The sequence below is a fragment of the Fistularia commersonii genome, chromosome 33, assembly GCF_037954325.1.
Source record: "Fistularia commersonii isolate RoL2024-O1a breed Wild chromosome 33, RoL_Fcom_v1.0, whole genome shotgun sequence".
In the NCBI taxonomy this organism is placed as follows: domain Eukaryota; kingdom Metazoa; phylum Chordata; class Actinopteri; order Syngnathiformes; family Fistulariidae; genus Fistularia; species Fistularia commersonii.
Window position 1 is genome coordinate 6,678,075 of NC_141316.1, and position 20,479 is coordinate 6,698,553.

At 42.9% G+C, this 20,479-nt stretch overlaps 1 protein-coding gene across 2 annotated transcripts in view; it reads left to right on the forward strand.

Annotated features, from left to right (window-relative positions):
- The window catches only part of ercc4 (excision repair cross-complementation group 4), a 35,785-nt gene that overhangs the window by 10,141 nt on the left and 5,165 nt on the right, over positions 1-20,479 (forward strand). Inside the window, exons 1-8 of one of the 2 annotated variants that reach the window (XM_086140704.1) lie at positions 7,212-7,288; positions 14,880-15,066; positions 15,274-15,454; positions 16,453-16,648; positions 16,757-16,964; positions 17,286-17,466; positions 19,203-19,337; positions 20,091-20,195. In XM_086140704.1, the coding sequence (XP_085996830.1) occupies positions 14,890-15,066; positions 15,274-15,454; positions 16,453-16,648; positions 16,757-16,964; positions 17,286-17,466; positions 19,203-19,337; positions 20,091-20,195 (1,183 nt within the window). In that variant the 5' untranslated portion in view covers positions 7,212-7,288; positions 14,880-14,889. Of the gene's footprint in view, positions 1-7,211; positions 7,289-14,879; positions 15,067-15,273; positions 15,455-16,452; positions 16,649-16,756; positions 16,965-17,285; positions 17,467-19,202; positions 19,338-20,090; positions 20,196-20,479 lie in introns of those variants that run through there. The other variant, XM_086140706.1, reaches the window with a different exon arrangement.

Sequence of the window (20,479 nt, forward strand, 5' to 3'; positions counted from 1 at the left end):
AGGTGGGGGCTCCACACATAGGATGTAATACGTTAACAATCGCCCTTTCACGTACCGTCAAACACGCAAACACGCGTCCGAGCACATGCATCGCGCGCAAATATCCGCCGCGACCGAAAACACACACACACATGAACAATGCTAATTAATCCAGATATCTTTTCCCACACAGGATATCCTCAGCTTTCATCCCCTCCTCAATTAGATTGAACTTCCTACTGTTATGTTAGTGTTTGGATTAGGGGGGAATTATAAAGGAATTCCAGTGTTTGAAATCCTCCTTTGCCTTTGGCTTAGCGCATCAGCTGCTTGACAGCTATCTGGCTTGAAGGGAGAAGTGTGTGTTTCCACGCCGGTGTGTGTTGAAACTTGTGTTTATTTTACACGTGTTCATTACACCCCTCGCTATGCGGCGTTGCCCTCGCTGACCCCTATTAATGCATCACCTGGGAGCTTGTATCATTCCCTTAACTACCCTTCTTTTTCTTTTTTCTTTTCATTCCCCCTGAATTGGAACGGGTCAAAAGGAGAATTTTGATGCTTTGAGAAACAAAGAGCTCAACTCGAGTCGAGATAGTCGCATGAAACCAGTGACGTACGGTGAGGTTCATCGCTGGTGAGGCAGGAGGACTGCGTGCCTCAGTGGCTCCTCGCAGCCGTTTTATAATCGCTCAGTGCAAGAAACTACTATAAGACATAAAGTTGTTGACAAAAAAAAAACGCAAAAAGTGTTTAAACATTTTTTTTGAGACAGCAATACAGTCTTAGTGCAGAGCATGCCAGCAGTCAGCCGTCATTGCATAATCTACATTGAGGCTCAACAGTCCGCAGCCTCACCGTACATCTCTTTTTTTAATTTGAACAGTAAATTTGAAAATCCAGCGATTTTGAATAAAAAACAATCTAAAACTGGTGACCTTAAATGAAAAATACCTTTATAGTGCAAATCACTGATAAATATATTTTCTTCATTTTACATTTTTTTCTTTCCAAGATTGACATGTGAGGCACAGCCTCTCCTGCCTCCCCTGACTGCACATCACTGCATGAATCGCTACCTGAATCGCTACCTGTCTGAAACATCGTGGATTGGACTGCCAGGCTTCATGTGCTAATGCTAATCATAAGAACCTTTGAGCTACTTTCCTAACCACTGGTGAATCAAGATGCCTCTATCTCGACACCTCCAATCATCCATTTTTCGCCACTTACCCAAAGTGGGGTCACAGGGGGCAGCAGCCGGAGCAGAGAGGCCCAGACTTCTCTCTCCTGGTCCAGCTCTTCTAGGGTAGCCTAGAGACAAAGTCTCTCTTGTGTGTCCTGAGAGTTTCCCCGTGGCCTCCTTCCAAATGGACATGCCCATAATTCTTCCCCCAGAAGGCATCCAGGGGGGAATCCTGACCCAGGCCACCTCCTCTGACTCCTTTTGAAGAACGAGATTGCGGATACAAGCTGCAGAAATGAGTTTTCTCCGCAGGGTGGCCAGACTCTCCCTTGGAGATAGGATGAGATGTTCGACCATGCAGAAGGAGCTCGGAGAAGAGTCGCTACTCCTCCTGTATGGCTGAACTTCTCACTCTATCTCTGCAGAAAAAACTAATTTCAGTCGCTTGTATCTACAATCTCTTTCGGTCGCTACCCACAGCTTGTGACAGTAGATGAGGGTAGGAATCAACCGGTAAACCTTCACCAACCGGTACAGAATCACTGCAGACGCTTCGCCGACCCACCTGTCGATCTCCTGCTCCATTATTTCCTCTCTTGCGAACAAGACCTCGAGATACTTGACCTCCTCTACTCGGGGCAGGACCTCTTCCCCGATCTGGAGTGGGCAGTCCACCCGTTTCCGGCCGAGCACCGTGGTCTCGGATATGGAGGTGCTGATCCTCATCCCGACCGCTTCACATTCAGCTGTGAACCGCTCCAGTGACAGACTGATGAAGCCAACAGAGCCATATCATCTGCAAAAAGCAGAGACTTGACACCTACAACTTTCAAATAGCCATTTTCCACACAGATCAGGCAAGCTTTGGTATCAAATATGCTCTTGGAGGGACTCGCGTTGCCGATACTCTGCTTTGGGAATCGCCTCAATGCACTAACAAGCGCATTTACCTGGAACTTTTCTTCAGTCTCACGTTTTGAGATGTCACAACAGCAAGAGAATGAGTGCCATTAATTATTCACGGCTGCGTTCGGTTAGCGACGACATACTTGGAAGGAAGACTTCATCCCAACAAGACGTCGGACGGGTCAGAAAATGTGGAGACAATGATGATGTTTTTAAGTCTGTCGTGTAAATAACGATGCCGCTCCTCCACTAGCTGGCAGGAGAACAGAGGAACGCGGCGACTAACCGCTGTGTAATTTCTCTGGCACTTATTCTCAACTGAGTATTACCACGTGTGTGTTTGTCTGCTGGATGCCGTCTATCTGCAGCAGAGCAGGAAGCCGACACGGTGGCCGTTTCTCCGCATCATCGTCGTCAGCTATTCACCCAACCTGTTTCTGTCGCACTCAATAATAATGATAATAAAAAAAAAAAAAAAAAGTACCTTTTTATGGAGACATCTTAGAATAAACGCTTTTTTGAGCTATTTCAATTTTATGGCGGGGGGGGGGGTGGCATTTTCTCCGATGTTTTCAATGGGTAAATTGAAAACACCTTGACTCGGCCGTGCAATGATCCGACGCTATTTTCATCCTGGCGCTGATGGCCAAGCATCTAGGAGATGTTTTCTTAGAGCGTGCAGACAGCTGGAAGGACCTCGGTGGAATATTTTCAGGGGTACTGAGACGTGGAGGGCGATAACCAATCGGAATCCAGAGGTGGTTCCCTCTGGACGAATGCCGACTCTTGTTGACCTTCCCCTTCTTGGATGGCATTTTCAAGTGGTTTTGACGTCGGGTTCCATGTATGAATATGGGGTTCGCCGTGTGTGTGGGTGTGTGTTCTGAGTGTGTGTGTGTGTGTGTGTAGCATGGTTACGGCTCCCCTTCCCCTATCAACTCACTTTTACACGCCTGCCCTCCGTTCCCTTGTCACCTCACCTGCCTGCCATTGGCTCATCAATTCCACGCATAATAAAAAAAAGTGGCCTTCGCTCCCAGGCAGATGTTAATCTCCGAATTTATCGGCAGCGCATCAGCATTTCTAGCCCTTTCCCCCCCAGGGAGCGGCTCCTTGAGCTATTCTTGTGTTTAGTAATCTTTGAGAAACAAATAATTATTTTATTGTCTTCTTGAGAGCCGTATGGCCGTGCTGCCCTCCCCTGTATCATCATAAAAAACAATTAATGATAAAGAAAAATATAAAAAAATATTTGTCCACTGTGATAGAAATGGTATTATGTATGATGCCAATCATTACAATGATTTTTTTTTTTTGTCAATATGGCTGAATTTGTGTATTTTCCCGTTCAAATACAGTGGAAAGACGCTAATGGAAGGCAGCGATGGCGCAATCCCTCACAAACTTAAATGGAGCTCTTGCAATTAATCCCTCTTAAAGACACACAATTTGAATATATATTCTCACATTCCACACTCTAGATCATGTATTTCACATGTGTATAACATATTAGTCTTGCTCATCTCACAAAATGCCGCAGTGAAAAAGCAGGAGGGGAGGCAGCCAGTACCTCTGCCTCACTAAGGGGGGCGTGCATGAGCTATTGTTCCACTATTGTTCATTCTGCTATTGTTCTTCTTCAAAAAAATTACAGACAAAAAGTATTGTGATATGTAATATGCGAGTGAAAATTAAATTCCTGTCAATTAGAGAAAGTCAAGCGCGCCACTTCAGTCTGTTTGCTTCTATTGTTTTACCCTGATCGCAAAAATAGAAGATTATATATATATATTGATATATAAGTGTTAAAAAACTTCTCAAAACTGGGCTTTCAATCAAAATTGGAAGAATAGAAGACCGATGCTGGAGCTAAATGATTTGCCAAATGAACAACAGGACAGAAAATGTCAAACAGAGTGGTGCATAAATACCATATAGCTGGAATCTGACGGGCCAAGGGGAGGCTTTCCTCCCTAGCAATGATCTCTATTGAGACAGAGAGACTTTTAAAACTAATAGAAGATACAGAGGACTGTTACACCAAAGTCATAGAGATGTTTGTCCAGAAGGATCAGCGAGTGGATTTCATTACCTAGTAGAGTTAAGACCAGGCATACTCTGCTGTACTGTCCGCAACTAAATTTAAATTAAACATTATACTTTGGCAAAATATGTACCTCACCTATGTGTGTGTAAAGAATACTGATACAATATAATCAGTAGACGAGCAGTCGGTTGATGAAAGGTGAATTTATGCCACTCTGCTGAATTCATATACAGTATTTGTAAAATACTGTAAATAAAAATCAATATGCAGTATTTGTAAAACTCTCCAACTCATTCATATCACCCTTCATGTAATAATGCACTATGCAAATAACTTATGTATCTATTTATTTTTATTTTAAAAAAAAGTGCAATGAGCTGGGAGCTCTCAATGCAAAATTTTTCTGTTCCTACACAATGACAATTAAAAATCTTTGAAAAAAAAAAAAAAAAATTGAAAGAGTCAGCGCGTCCCCAGCCACAAACCTCACCGCACGCCACGGATCGCTTTTCACACCGGGAAGAACAACGATCTCTTTGTTCCAGTTATGAATTAACTTTTCACTTTCCAAACCAATTGAAGTTTGTACTCGGCCACCCGTTGTACTCTGGGCTAAGTCTACGACCTGGTGTTTTTTTTTTTGTTTTGTTTTTTTTCCACTGCACATTCTGTAGAGGTTACTCTTGTGTCCCAGTTTCTCCCCCCGGTGTCTCCTCAGCTCATTACATTTGGCTCTGCATAACCTTCCTGCCAGCCTTCCAGCTCCGTCCTCCCCACCCGCTCCCCGTCTGTCTTCGCCTCAACTCCTTCATCCGCTGACGTTCCTCTTCTCCGACCGGCGCTTCGCTTCCTCTCCTGTAATCGGTCCCTCGCAGATTTTAAGCCGGCTTCTCCAGAGACCTCATCAAACCGTCCTTGAACAGGAAACAAATCTGTAAATTTCTCCTGATGAGAAAGTTGGCACCTTGATCGCCACCGGTTTGTCCGTTACTCACTTTGAATGCTATTCAAGGGTGGAAAATTGCTATTTAACACCTTATATTGCACCTTTGATATTACAAAACCGCTCTCCATCCGATGTCTTTGTGTCGGTAACTAACGATAACAAACTCTTAATGGAACCAGAGGCTGGTTTTGTATCCAGCTCACAGGCCGTGACCGTTGCAATCTGTCAGGTTAAAAGCTCTGCTTCGCGTTTGCATTTCCAAGGTCCGGCCTCCGGTGAATTAATGCTGCAGAAGCTCCGCCTTCAGGGCCGGCATGGGATTTGAATAATATAAAATTTTGATGTACATACAGTGGCGCCCTGGGCTGCGAATAACTTAATATACACATTTTTTTGAGATCTTAAGATTTTTCAAAATTATTTACGATTTTTTTTTTAAGATTTATAAGACTTTATTTAAGATTCAAGCAATTTTTATCCTTCAAATATGAAAACTAATGGCTTTAAAAAATTCATGATAAGAATACAAGAGCGAGAAAATCAAAATTCGAAGATCTTTTGTGTGGCATCATTTTATATCTTTGTCTTTATTTTGTGGATTTCTTTTAATAATCATCACAGGTCCTAAGGATGCACGTGGTGAGTGCAAGTGGTGAACCCAGAAAGAAGATGCTTTTTATGGAAATTTATGTAACATTTTAAAAAATAGGCAAAAGCGAACTTCATTAGATCTGTTATTTAAGAAAAGAGAGTTATCTAGCGACAGTAATTAAGGGGAAGATTAATCAAAAAAAAAAAAAAACTAGTGAAGATAACAAAAATTCTAAAGTAAATTTAAGTTAATTAAGTGAATTTTAATTTAATAATCATCATAAGTTTATTGTAAGTGTATGTTTTTCACTCAGTGTCTACGTTTGTAGCCTCTCTCGCTTCCTACTTAGTCATGGCTCTGCATGACTTCCTACATAGATTTATATACATATACTTCATAATTTAATATTTACCATTTAATGTAACTGTGCACTTTACTGCGAATGTGCACTGGTTATCATTATTATTACTATTAGTGGTAGTAGTAGTAGTATTAGTATTATTATTATTTTATTGTTATTTTCATGTCACCGTGGGATTGTGAGAAACGTCTTCTTGATCCCTCTGTATGTCCAGTACATGCGGAGAAATTAACAATAAAGCTGACTTTGACTTATCGAAAAATCTATATAGAACGCAAAATTCTGCTTTACTGCAAAAGTTAATGGAAGTTTTTATCGTGGAAGTCTCCACGCTCTCCCCGAGTGAATTTTGCATGCAGGGTGTTCGTTGTAGACCGGACGTGTGAATGTGTGATCGACCGCTCCGGGATGAACCCGGCCTTTCAGCCAATTACAGCAGATAAGCTGAAATGGTACTGAATGAATAAATGTTCAAATGGGATACTAAAAGCACAACGGGTTCAGAATCTTGCATTGGCGATGGCAGTTTGAAATCCTTTGACGGTCCGAAAATATTTTAGACGGAAAAAAAAACGACCCAGAATGAGTGAGTGAATGGTTCTCTGTCTGTATATGTGGCCCTGCGATTAACTGGCAGTTCAGGTGGTACCCTGCCTCTCGCTGGGAGAGAATCCAGCGTCCCCCGCGACCCTGAGTGCGGCAAAAGATGGATGGATGGATTTTAGAGACTGTTTCGAAGGAGTCAGAAGGTATCAGAGGAGCATCGGATCCAGCTTTCATGAGAAGTTCAACATGACGATGGAAAGGTACAGTATGTGGTCTACTTAGCATCTCATCAACCCCTGCCTTCCAGCTGGAGCCGGAATTTCATTTTGTTTTTTTTTAGTCCTTTGGGTGAACCGGCTTGGCGTCCTGGTTCTGGATCCTTCGGGACCGGATCTGCGAGGAAAGTTTTTTTGACAGTACATATGCGTGGTTCTTTAGAGACCGGTGTCTTTCGGCTACCGCGGCCCTGCATGTGACGGCGATAAATCCTCCGATGAATCCCTTCCAGCGCGCCACCTCATGCTGCATCAAATCTTGGTGGACTTGAATGATCCCCCTCCTGCTTTCTAATCTCCTTTGCACAGAATGCCAGCATCTCATGTTGTCTGCTGGAGGCTTTGGGATCTCATGCCCTTTAAGCTGAGTGCATTCTTCTGGTCTGCAAGCTGAGTGCATGCAAGGCGAGCGGAAGCAGCTGGTATGTTACCATAAAGCAGCCATGACCGGTAAGATTTTATACCCTTTTATATTATTTTTGTTGTCGCGGTTGCAATGTTTAGTGATTTCTCTCCCGGCTCGTACGTGTTTTCAGAACAGTTAATTAACAATTACTGCACACTAGTCACTCTGATATTATACTACAGTCCGTTAGACGATCCTCTCGGAATACATGAGCAAAGACACGCTTAATCGCCCGCGGGCGTTTGAATTCTTTATCTATTTAAATGTACTTTTGTGCATTTGCATACTCGAGTATTTTGAGTACTCCGGGGAAAACTAAAAATTTCACCATGTGAATCTGACTAGATCAATTTCTTTCACAGCAATGAAGGGTCCGAATTCACATTCACGGCCGATTTAAATGCGATTACATCAAGTCATCGTTTATTCACCGAGCTGCTTCAACAAAATCACATTAACCCTCCGAGACACACATCCACCTCCTCCAACATGTTATATTCTATTTCTCCACTACTTCCACTGAGTGAAGCGTGGAGAGGAGCTTTCAGGTTGTTCCTCCAGTACTTGAAATTACAATTTTTACATGTTTGTCCAACTCCTGTGACAAAAATCAACATAGCACGAATGAAATAATTGCTTTTCCGGTATCTGTCCTCTCAGATCTGAAATGTTGAAGCTGTGCCGCTGCAGGCTGTATGAGGTGTTTGAGCACCACCAGGCCCAGTGTCTTTGCAAAAGGGGGACTAACTGAAAATACAGGAGAGGTTAAGCTTCTATCGTTCCCTTCTTCTTCTTCTTCTTTTCCTTTCGGCTTTTCCCTTCAGGGGAATCCACCTGTAGTGGCTAAAGGTCCCTCTAAGTATTTGCCAAAGTATTCACTCATTTAACCACTCTAAGACGGAAAGAACGAATCTACCCGTGTTTACTGTTGACGACGGTAGAAAACAGTGTGTTCGCTCCGTCCTTTACTGGATCAGCCCCGGTATCCAACAGTTTTACCTTTATACACATTTGAACTGATCACGTCATAGCTCAGCGCCCACTCCGAACCTTATTTGGTTAACATAAACATAAATACATATGCCATGAATAAGCATGTACTCAACAAAAAAGCAAATTTAAATACAATAAAGTAATTATAAATAATTATGCTATAATCAACAATCACCAAAATATGATGCAATAATATTATATCCAAATCTGAGACTAAATTACAAAAAATGGAAAATGGCACTAACACCACCTCCTCCAACTAACTTCATATCATCTCTCAGTACCTCCATAAGTCTTCCTCTAGACCTCCAATTCCAGCATCCATATATTCATTCTCCCTCCTCAGTACATGACCCAACCATCTCAGTGTGGCTCCTCTGACCTTCTCTCCAAAACATCTGACACCTACTGTCCCTCTGATGGACTCATTCCTGATCCTATCCGTCCTGGTCACTCCCTAAGAGAAGCTCAACATCTTCATCTCTGCGACCTCCAGCTCTGCCTCCTGTCTTTTGATTATTGTCGTTGTTTCTAGTCCACACAGCATCGCTGGTCTCACCACTGTCTTGTCCATCTTCCTTTCACTCTGGCTGATATCTTCTATCTCATAGCGCCCCTTTCCAACCTGCTTGGACCCATTTTTCCCCCTTTTTTCCACACTCCGTTGCTCTGGACCGTCGACCCCAAGTACTCGAAATCCTCCAACTTCTCCATCTCCACTCCCAGTCCCCTCACCCTTCCACCTTACCCTGAAGAAGGTTCTACCATTCCCTTCTTCAAGGTAATATTCCCTCACCGTCAGTTTTTTATGCTCGACGTGAGCGCCTTCTCCGACTCCTCCTGTTCTCGCAATACAGACATCGGCGGCTCAGCTCTCCAGGACGTGGCTGGTAGAGATCAAATCTGCCTTTGAGCCGCCTTGATCTCTTCTTCGCTCCTTTGGTTCCCTCTTGTTGTTCCTTGCCTCTGTATCTCCGGTCCAGGAAGCGCTGCATTGTCAACCGGAGGGCCTGGCATTCGACGCCGGCCTCAGATCTTGCGAGGATTTGGGGTTTATTGGTTGATATACAGTGGAAACGTGCGTCCACGGCATCAAACAGGAAGCCTTGACGCCGCTGTCTGTCCGCACCGGGGGAAAATCTCACCATGCGGTTCTCCCGCGGTTGCCAATGAGGGAGACCAAATGAGATATGCTAATGGGAGTCACTCTGCGGTGCAGAAATCTCACTATCGCGCGCTTCTTTGCGTCGAAATCTCTATCTCCTGCCGTGCATAGCGAGCCCGGCGCGTCCCCCTCATCGTCACGCGCACTTTCGAGCAGCTATTCCCTCTCATGCGTCACCGACATCCACTCCAGCCTGCGACGCGTCTCCCGTGTCACCTCCTGACACCCCCCCCTTCCTCCCAAACCTCCCATCCACCAACCTCCCTGAATTATTCATCAAATGTGCCCATTTCACAAAGAAAGCCCCAGAGTGACTTCCCCAAATATTATAGACTGCAAGCATTTGTTTATCAGCTTCTTGTTCCTTTATTTCTTGCAATCGTCGCCCCGTCCCCACCTCTCGTTGTCTCCTCAGCTCCCTCCTCTGTTGCTTTTTCTCATCTTTCCTCACAAATGCCACAGTCTTCTCCTATGTATTGGCATCTTCTGTCACAGTGATTTAGTAAAGTGGATATGACAGGCAGCCGCCCTTATTCAAGGCTCATAAAAGCCATTAGTTTTAGTAGTTTGTTTTTTTTTCTTCACATTTCTTGCGCGTCTTTCGCACGCCGACCGTGACCACGAGGGAGGGCTCGTCGCGGCACCCCCTTCTGCGATGGTGTTTACTGCCTCTTTTTGAGGCCTGATAATATATGCAAATTAAAAGCAGCCGCGAAAAGAGATAGGTCCCTTTGCTTTTGGTTAATCAACTCACACCATTACATAAACAAAGAAATCATTTCCGCACGCCGTTATGGTTGAGCGTTACGTGCGGCGGCTGCTTGACCCAGCTCTCAGTGCCAATTCCTCCCCCCCGCGCGTACCTCGGCGCACCGATGGTGTTCTGTAATAATCTCAATTTGCGAACATGCCGCTGCGCCACTTTGCCATTTTCCGAGTACCATAATCTTCGCTCGCATACCGCTAAGGTGCGGCAGTAACAAGGGTCACGACAGGCTGAAAATGGTATCTGTGTAGTGCCTGCAGCGGCTATCCTCTGCTGCTGGAGTGCCTTGATTTACACTGATGCTGCGCTCAACTTGTTCCCTCCTCTGACACTGTTATTGTTCTTAACACTAAAAGGCTTCAGTGGGTCGCGTTTTTTTCTGATTTTGACCCCTTTGCCGTACCCGCATGCTGAGAAAATGACATTGGAGGACTCAATTTTGAACTCTTAAGGTTTAAAAAAATCACAGCTGAATAAATAATTTGACCTTCAAAATATACCCGGCCCGTTTGCAGTACCACTGTCTCCTGAGAATGTTGCTGCACAGAGAGAAACTGACTTTTCGTTGCCGGGATTTGCAAAGATGCACTTTTGCAGCTCATCCAAAACAGTTTGAAAGTTAACCGGGAAGGAATTGTTTCTCAACTCAGTGAATTCTGTCATGTGTAATTTTTTTTTCCCTGAAGAAGGGAAGTAAAACGTTGTCTGGGTGTATGTACAAGGCATATTAGTTAAATTGGCTATTTATTTATGTCTTTATTTGTTTATTGTTGCTTTTGGCCTTTTCTGTCCTCAGTGTATGCGTATAGTCCGTATAAATGCGAATACTTTTAAGCTCATATTACGGTTGCATACCACATTCTGCAACCAAGCTCACAGGCCTGGACTCACTCATGAGCAATTTTGTTTTTTAATCGAATTAAACAGATCAAATAAAGTGCTTATAACGGGCTTCGCGGGGGCCGCGGGGCGGATTTTGCTACTTTGAGTCTCAGCTTAGTTTCTCGCTGTGTCTATGCAAAGCTAGGCTAACTGGCTATTTAGCATACGTCCTTAAAGACCTAACTCAGCAGTAAAAAGCGTGTTTCTTCAAAGAGCGTGTATTAACCTCTCGAGGCAGTGAGTCATCCCATTGAGCCTCCTTGACTCTCAGGCTTAGACCTCTATTTATAACAAAACTCCGCTGCTTCTCTTCTCCTAATGAAGGCTGCAGAAATATAAACGGCCTTTATCTCCCTTCTCTTCTCTCTCCTTTCCCTTCCCGCTCTGATACTAGCCTCGACGTGTTTGATAGCACATCTTTTTTTGTCCTCCGACCCGCCACCTGCATCAGCCCGTTCCATCTTTTACGCAATCCATACCGTCAGGATGCACATCGGCAGCCAAACGTGCCCTTTTGCTCGTCTCGATATTTCATACGTGCCAACTGACGACGGGCTGACGATCCATCCACGGGAACATGCTTGCTCCTCCCGGCACATATACGGGTCATTTCATTCAATTTCATGTATCATAAAACTGTAATAATAATAGAAGAATCTACAATATTGCTTCTCTACCCCTTTTAGATCTACCAGTGTCCTGTTACTGCTTCATCTACAGCCCACCTCGTCTTTTCCTAACACACACACACTCACACACACACTGTTCTCAGAGGTAAACTTTTCACACGATGCAAAACAAAGTCCTCCACTGCTCTCTGTAGGCTCACTTATGAAAGTGCATTTCATTTATTTTTCTGTGTGTGTGTGAGTGTGTGCATGCGTGTATGTGTCATTAACATCTTTTACATTTTAAAAAACGATCTTTTTTTTTTGTTCAACATGGTTCTGTTTTAGCCGACATTTAAGCCTGAATGACTTTGTTAAAAGCACCATCGGCCATCAGATGATGATGAGATGAGATGAGAACAACTTTATTAATCCCGAAGGAAATTGTTGTGCCAGAGTTTCAAGTACAAAAACATAACAGTAATAGATAATAGTAGAAAGGAGGAATAATAAGAAATGTAATGTAAAATGAATTGTCTAACTGTTAGCAGTAACTGCAAAGATTGAAGATTCCCTGCGGCTGAGGGAAGAGGATTTAAAAGTCTGATAGCCTCAGGTAGGAAATTTGGTGGTATCGGTGATGAAAAAGCACTCGTAAGATGTTGTGTCTTAGTTATTGCAAATAAAAACAAAGTATGTATTTACACAATGGGCCAGATAATCATTTCATTAATCTTAGTCTTCAGTTCGATGGCAATGCAAATTGTACAATGCCCGTTCCATGGTTTGGCCAAGGGGCACAAAGTGATTCAGTAAATGTCTAACCACTGTCATTTCCATTGTTAAAAAAAAAAAAATCAGTTTATTGAAGGGGAACTGCTTGCAATCAAAAACCAAAGTGATCTGTGTGCCTTTCCTGCTTTTAAACCATCTTCGGGTTTTGATTTGCTGCGGATTTCTTTTAGCGGTTATCACGCAGAGACAAAACAGTTCCACTCGAATCCCCACACAGTAAAATCTGTGCATCTTCCTGAATAACAGAATCCTCTCCACTGATTGCCAGATGGAGGCGTCGCCGTTGAGCCTCTTCAATGTGGTTTCTGAGAACTTTGAGGAACTTCGGTTCCATTGTACTGAAGAGAAAACTATGGCGTTCCTCTCAAGTGCTCCTCTCCACTTCCTCTTTGTCATGAGAAAAAGACGAAATCACCATCGCAAACCAAAAAAAATCCTCTGCAAAGTTAAAACAATAACTGCAGATTGTTCTTTCGTTTCCCTCGTCTCCTAATTTCTCTCTCTACCCTTTAAATGTCAATCACGTTTTTTTGCTTTTTTTTTCCCCCTCTTTTAAACCCTCACGCTGACTTTTCCTGAAGGACACGACGTCTTGGATACCCTTGACTTTTCATGACAAGTTCCCAAAAGTATTTGTGAATGACTTTTTGTGGTTTGCAAGCTTTTTATTTTTACAGTAAAAAAAAATAAATACACTGAAATTAATGAAGGCTGACATCTTAGCCGTCACATGGGTAAAAAAAAACAGAAAAACAGGCGTGAGGACAATATGATTCTGCTTGCTTGTTTTATTTTGGGGAGGAGCGTCTCTGTCTCACACTCCTGATTGATTCAGTCAGTTGTGCGCCGACACACACGCACACACACACGTGCCGTTTCCTGTCCTTTTGAAGAGCAAAATGAAGTTTGCAGAAGAGAGGAAAAGAGTCACGCTCATTATTTTGAGTCCCACTCGGGGACTCTGTGGTGTTTTACATAATCGGGCTCCGCGCAGAGTGAGCACATCACCCCCGAAAAGTGACAGATGTAAACATCAATGGCTAAACTCTGATGAATCACCTCCTGGCCTGAGAACCATGTGTGTATTTGCGTGCGTGCCCCGTGTGTGTGTGTATTGGGAGTGGTGGGCTCAGCATTGTCCTTCCTCTGTGGTCCCTCAGCTTCCCCTCACGCTGCAGTGAAATGTGGGCTGACACAACAGAGTTGTGCAAAGCCCAGCTGGCAGGCTTTGTTATACAAGCATATTACTGCTCTGTTCCTGTCAGTGCTTTACAGGAATAATCCAGCCCAAAAACACGCTAATACAGTCACCAAAACAGCTGCCGGCAGGAAAACTACATTTATGGGCCAATTATTGTTTCAGAGTGCATTTCTTATGGCTGCAGTTAATGAAAGGAGTGACTGTGTCCTCATTTTCTAAACGACGGCTTCAAAAACCTCTGGTTCCGATGATTAAATATGATATCACATTTCCGTATATGTGGTGTTTTGTTGGAAACACAACAAGGTAACTTGAATCACTACATTTGTCCCGCCGGACAAATGGCTGCTGAATATCAATATTCACAAAAGAGAACATTGTTTGATTTTTTTTTTTTTTATTTCAACAGTTACAGGTAATTATTGATAATTTATCAAATATGTCATGTTTCCAAGTGGATCGTGTCATTTAAGCTCTTGAAAAGAATCCGCTGACATCGAGAGATGACTATATAATCGTCGTAACTTTTTTTCCCAGCATATTACCTCGACATATTACGCTTATTATGAGACTCCCGGTACAAATATCCTCCAAATATAACTTCCGGTACCTGAGGCAGTAAATCATTTTTGTTCCAGTAAAAAAAGCATGTGCCAGTTTGCACCACCAACCACAATTGCCCTGATTTTGCTCCTAATTTAATGACTTTAATTTGTTCTCTGTTTATGCCGTAAACCAAAACAACTGAATTGTGGTTGAAAAAATGCTTGGCAATTAAAGCAATTCTGATTCTGATTCTAAAATTGCAACAGTTTTAAAAACTTTTGTGGTGAGTCCTCACATTCTCCGAGTTTTTGGAATAATATGCAGTAGGCTGCAGATTCTAAAGTGTTTATTATTACAATAAAAGTGGATTGAGCCACACTCAAATGCAGTGATGTTGACTGACTTGAAGAGAAAATTTATGGATGCATACTGTTTTAAAAAAAAAAGAATAAATTAAAAAAAAAAAAAAATCCCTATAGTCTTCCGGGTCACTAGGGGGCGCTCATTTCCGTGGCACTGTCACAATTTGTCGTAATTTTCTTTCCGGTCACGTGACAGGCACTGCTGTTTCAAAACATTGAACAAAGAGGCGCGGAGCGGGCGCCTACGGCTGCACCAATGATTTATCTGGCGTTTAGTTGATAATAACTGCCATAAGGGCGCTTTCGTGCGTTCGCAGAGGCTCCACCATGACGGGTTCCCTGCTGGAGTTCGAGACCGAGATGTTCCTGGGCCTTTTCGGTTCCGACGGGCTGCTCGTCGGGGCAGAAGGGCTGGGGATAGACCGCATCCTGCTGCAGTTCATGAAGGTCTACTCGGAGCCGGGCAGTCTGGTCCTGCTACTCAACACGACTACGCCCGAACAGGTGAGGAGACCTGGACCGGATAAAACAGTCGTAAATAGGTTTATTTTGAGGCAGTAGAACCACTAGTAGTAGTAGACGTTTTTGTATAAGAAGTAGTAGTTGCTGTGAATTTCAATGCTAGCCGGCAGCTAGCTAGTTAGCTAGCAGATGTGCTAGCTAACTCGTCCGGCTCGTGTATAAAGCTGGCTGGGCTCTCGTATCTTTCAGGAGTATCTGACGGAGCAGCTGCGGCTGGAAGGGGTGACCCACCTGCCGCGAACGGTGACCAGCGATGTCCTCAGCGCCGAGCGATATAACGTGTACACGGAGGGAGGGGTGCTGTTTGTCACCAGCAGGATCCTGGTGGTAGACTTCCTCACCGACCGCATCCCTGCTCATCTGGTGTCAGGTGGGAGTCAACGGTGGACATCTGTCACCTCTGTCTCTCTGTGGCAAACTTTGACCGGGGTCTAGACATGCTTCTGTTTCATCACTTACATCCAGTGACATGTGCATTTGTTAATTTAACAGGAGTAAAATTAAAGAAGAATGGAAGATTTTGGGGTAGTGACAATAGGGGAGTGGATTTCAATTTCTTAGGATACACAGGCTAGAGAACACGTGACAAACTGAAGGGCCGCGGGCCAAATGTTGCCCATCATGTCATTTTATGTGGCCCGCAAGAACATTTTAAAAGGTCAGATTCTTCTTCTTCACCTTCTGGGTTTTCCCTTCAGGGTTCGCCACAGCAAATTGACCATCTCCATCTAACTCCATTCTCTGTATCCTCCTCTCTCACACCAACTATGTTCATATCCTCTCTCACTACATCCATAAATCTTCTCTTTGGTCTTCCTTGAGACCTCCTGCCTGGCAGAAAGATCTGATTGTTTTAAAATAAATAAGTCAAGCTTGTGCACTGACCATCAACTACATTTCCCACAATTAACTTCCTACAGATCAGGGATAACCTGACAAGAAAAAAAAAAAAAGCAGAACATCAGTAATCAAAAATAACAGGAGTTTTCCTAAGAACTAGAAATTGTTCTAAAATAATTTACATGTTGTCTAAAAATGAATAACAGGGCTGTGTCACAATCAGTTTAACATCATCTGAAAATTAGATTCGATTAGATTTAGAAAACAAATCAAAAGGAAACATTTCCTTTGAAAAACTACAGCCAGTGGATTTTCACATACTCTCAACTTCATTTATTTATTCCTGAAATTCATCATGCGATTTTCCAACATGAGCAGATATTGTGATACAAATTAATCAAACGGGGTTTTGATGATACTGATGATATTTTCTTTATTGCTCAGATCTAGTTTGATATTTGAATCCTGATATAACAAGGAATGCAGTTAATGACAACTATGTCAATTTGTCCCCCTCCCCCCCTGCAGGCATCCTGGTGTACCGCGCTCACAAAATTATTGAATCCTGTCAGGAAGCATTCATCCTCCGCCTGTTTCGTCAGAAGAACAAGACGGGCTTCATAAAGGCCTTCACTGACAAGGCCACGGCCTTCTCCACGGGCTTCTGCCAGGTGGAGCGTGTGATGAGGAACCTCTTTGTCAAAAAGCTGTACCTTTGGCCCAGGTGAAGCATAACACAATTAGCCCATTATGGATGACTGTTGCAGTATAGCTGCGATAATTTCCTGTCTCCAATGAGGCTTCCCTCATCCCAGCGCGCTTTGTTCGACAGGTTCCAGGCGTCGGTGAACACGGCGTTGGAGAAACACAAGCCAGAAGTGGTGGAGATGCACGTCTCATTAACCCCAGCTATGAGAGCCATCCAGAGCTCCATCTTGGACATCATGGGTGCTTGTCTGAAGGAACTCAAGCGCTACAACCCCACCTTAGAGGCCGAGGATCTCTCCTTGGAGAACACGCTGGGCAATGCTTTTGAAAAGGTAAACAAGAGCTGTAATGTGCTTCTCCTCTTTCTGGGAGTTATCACACGATCGACCGAGTGCCAAACGCTACCCGCTTGGAAATATGGATTAGGAATATTGAGCTTCTGTTTTTTTATATGAAGCGCTTGGCTTCTTGTGTCTCAAGAGAAAGCTGTCTATTGACTGGACATTATTTTCTCCGGATGGAATTTAATTGAACTGGTGAACGTGGCTGAGGACAAACACCAGTCGTCTTCTTCGACAACACTGCATTTTTATTCTTATTTGAATATTTGAAGCTGCCTTTTTTTTCCCCCCCTCGTCTGGCCCCTTACCCAGACTCTCCGACACTACCTGGACCCCCTGTGGCACCAGCTGGGAGCCAAGACCAAGGCGTTGGTTCAGGACCTGAAGGTGCTGAGGGTTCTCCTGCTCTACCTCACCCAGTACGACTGCGTCACGTTCCTCAATCTGCTCGAGTCGCTTCACTCCAGCCAAAAGATCTTCGGCTCCAACTCGGGTGAGACAATGTGTGGTTTCTGCCTGAGTCCATTGGTCGTTCCGGCACAGAGGGGTGAAGGGAAAGCACTTGAATTGCATCTGAGCAATGAACCTCAGCCCTCACCGGCCCCTGGCTTCTGCCAGGCTGCATCCTGCTGCCTGTCTTAATTCGTGCCTTTTCTTTTGGATGAATATCAAGTTTCATTTTTTGGATTAATGACATATCTATTAGAATAATAAACTGATAGACATCACACACATGTTTGGCATTCCAATTTAGAGACAAAACACGACCACCCAAAATATAACCATTTCCCAGTCAGACGCTGTTTTAGCACAGCTGCTCCAATGCACTTCAACTTGAAAATTTGTCATATTCTAAGTAAAGACATGGGTGCCGTCACTGGTCCTGATTGTCCAGCAGTCTTTTGCACGTTTTTATGAAAATAAGTAAGGAATTATGTCCAAATGAAAGCGACACTTCTGCAGGGACTGACAAGGGGTCACTTCAATTGAACCCAGTGCATTGGGTCCACCAGTTGGTGCTCGTGATGAGCGGCAGAGAACAGCAAAAGTCATAAAACATGAAAACCAGATGGGTGATGCATATCCTTTTCTCTTTTTATGATACGATAGGATAGGATAAGATTTTATTTCATCCCAGGGGAAATTCAGTAACAGTATATCGATAACAACAATAAAGAATCAAATAAGTGACGTGTAAAAACCAGTGTCTAATGAGTAGTTTGCAAATAAACAGTATTTAATAGAATACCAGTCAAAGTAAGATTGGCCAAGGACAAATTGAAGCGAATTTATGGCAATTTACATGGAGAGTAATATTGACAGTTTTTTGGAGAGGTTGTCGTGCACCAGATAATAAATGTAAAGCCAGTACATGATATTAAAAGTAGTTGTGTATGCTTGTAATAAGACTAATACTGATAGCAATAGGAGAAGATTAATATTGCACTTTTCAGAGAAATTATTGCACACGGTATAAAAATACATTGCAAATATATTTCACATGATACTGAATTTGATAGAGCCCATGGTACTGCGATTAGTATTGCACATAATGATGTAAATACTAATTTAGTACGAGATGTTGTGTTATGGTTTTAAAAATTATTCATTATTTTGTCCACAAGATAATGAAAAGTTATATTATGCATGATAGATAAAGTGACACAACTGAACAGCTCATATGGGAATGACCAATATATCATCCTTTTTGTTGGTGTTGAAGGTAATTCTGAACATAATATTGAAGTTCTTATTCTTTTTACAATAGACTTCTTATGTTGGTGTTTCCGTGCTTCTGCAACCAAAGTTTCTTGACACCAAAAAGCAAAGAATGTGGACATTGGCCCTTAACAATGGAGTTTTTAAGAAGCGCGGGTATTTGTATCATACTTTCCACAGTGCGGTTTTCACTTCTTACTCTTTTGAGTGAAGTCATTCTACTTATATAGATTTTGGCTGAATAGCGGACTTGTAAAAATGTCCTTTAATATATTTTAATCGCTAGTGTTACAACATTTACAGTTACTATTCTGAGTTATTGACTTTTTACTAGCATTGAATAATATTTAATGATAAATTCAGAGGGGTATTTTTTTCTTTTTTCTTTTTTTTTAATCCACAAGCTCACAGCATTTTCATACAGCACGCCACGATGGCTTTGTGATATAATGAAGAAAATAATACACTGAAGGATCATTCTTACACGCAGAGTTCTACTGTCGCTGTCAGGATGGCTGTTCCTGGACTCCAGCACTTCCATGTTCATCAATGCCCGGAGCCGAGTGTATCGCATCCCTGACAGCAAGAAGAAGAAGCCAAAATTGGGCCCAGAAGCAGAGAAACAGAAGTCAGCTTCGACTTCAGGTGACCTGGCCGTGGAAATCTCCTCAAATATTCGTTATCAGGTGTATTTAGAGCAGGAGTCGGCAACCCTTTGAACCGTCTGATGCGGCCCCCAGTTGCTTTTGAAAATAATCGAGTGTTTAATTAAAATGTATTTTATTCTAGTTTGTTCATTTTTAAAATATAATTTTACATTTGAAGATTATGGCGATCTTGTTACATCTAAATAAAACATTCTAAAATGTTTTTGTCACCCTTAATAAACGCCAGTAAACGATGACAGCACAGAGGCGTTTTGGTTTGTTGCGGGTTGATAATTTAAGTTCAATTTTTTTTTTCATAAATTCAGGGGGGACAAATACACATTGAGTATTTTCCTTAAAAGTACCCTTCAACCAAATGTCTTTTTTTCGAAATTCAAAATATTTTGTTTCATGCAGAAATGTAATTTCGTTTTCTCTTCAGTTGTTAATTGCAACACATTTGTTTACATTCAAAGCATTTATTGTCACATGCACAGTGTAGAAACATGTTCCCCTGTGCAGTGAAATTCCTACTTTGCTGTCCGCAGTGCATTTGGATACATAGCACAGAGGCTGAAAAAATATATAACGTTATATGCCGTGTTAATTCTTTTTTAAATTTCAAAAGGGTTGTGTGGTTCCCAGTGTCTTCTTTACTGTGGGGAAACGGCTCCAAATGGCTCTTTGAGAGGTAAAGGTGAGTGATGTTGTCGACATGCAACGTGATGAACAGCTCTCGGTGTGTTTTTAGAGGCGAAGCGAGTGCTGGTGCTGGAGAAAAGCCCGAAGTGGGAGGCTCTGACGGAGGTCCTGCAGGAGATCGAGAAGGAGAACAAGAGCTCTCAGCATGGAGCAGGTCAGAGTTCCTGCACGCCAATTCATCATGTCCGCCGTTTCTAGTAGATTCCACACAGGCAAAGCACGCGCTGCTCGCCGGAGACATCACCTTGATCTCGGTGATTTAAAAGTTAACCCACCACACTGCGCTTACACAGGGCAAAATCCTTACGGTAAATAAAAAGGTTTAAATTTAGACCGAGCACAGGAGCCAGCCTAAACAAAGATGACATTTCAGAGTAATATCTTCTGGGTGTGTTGGTTTTGCCCTGGGTCACTGCCAAGCACTACTACTCAGAAGAA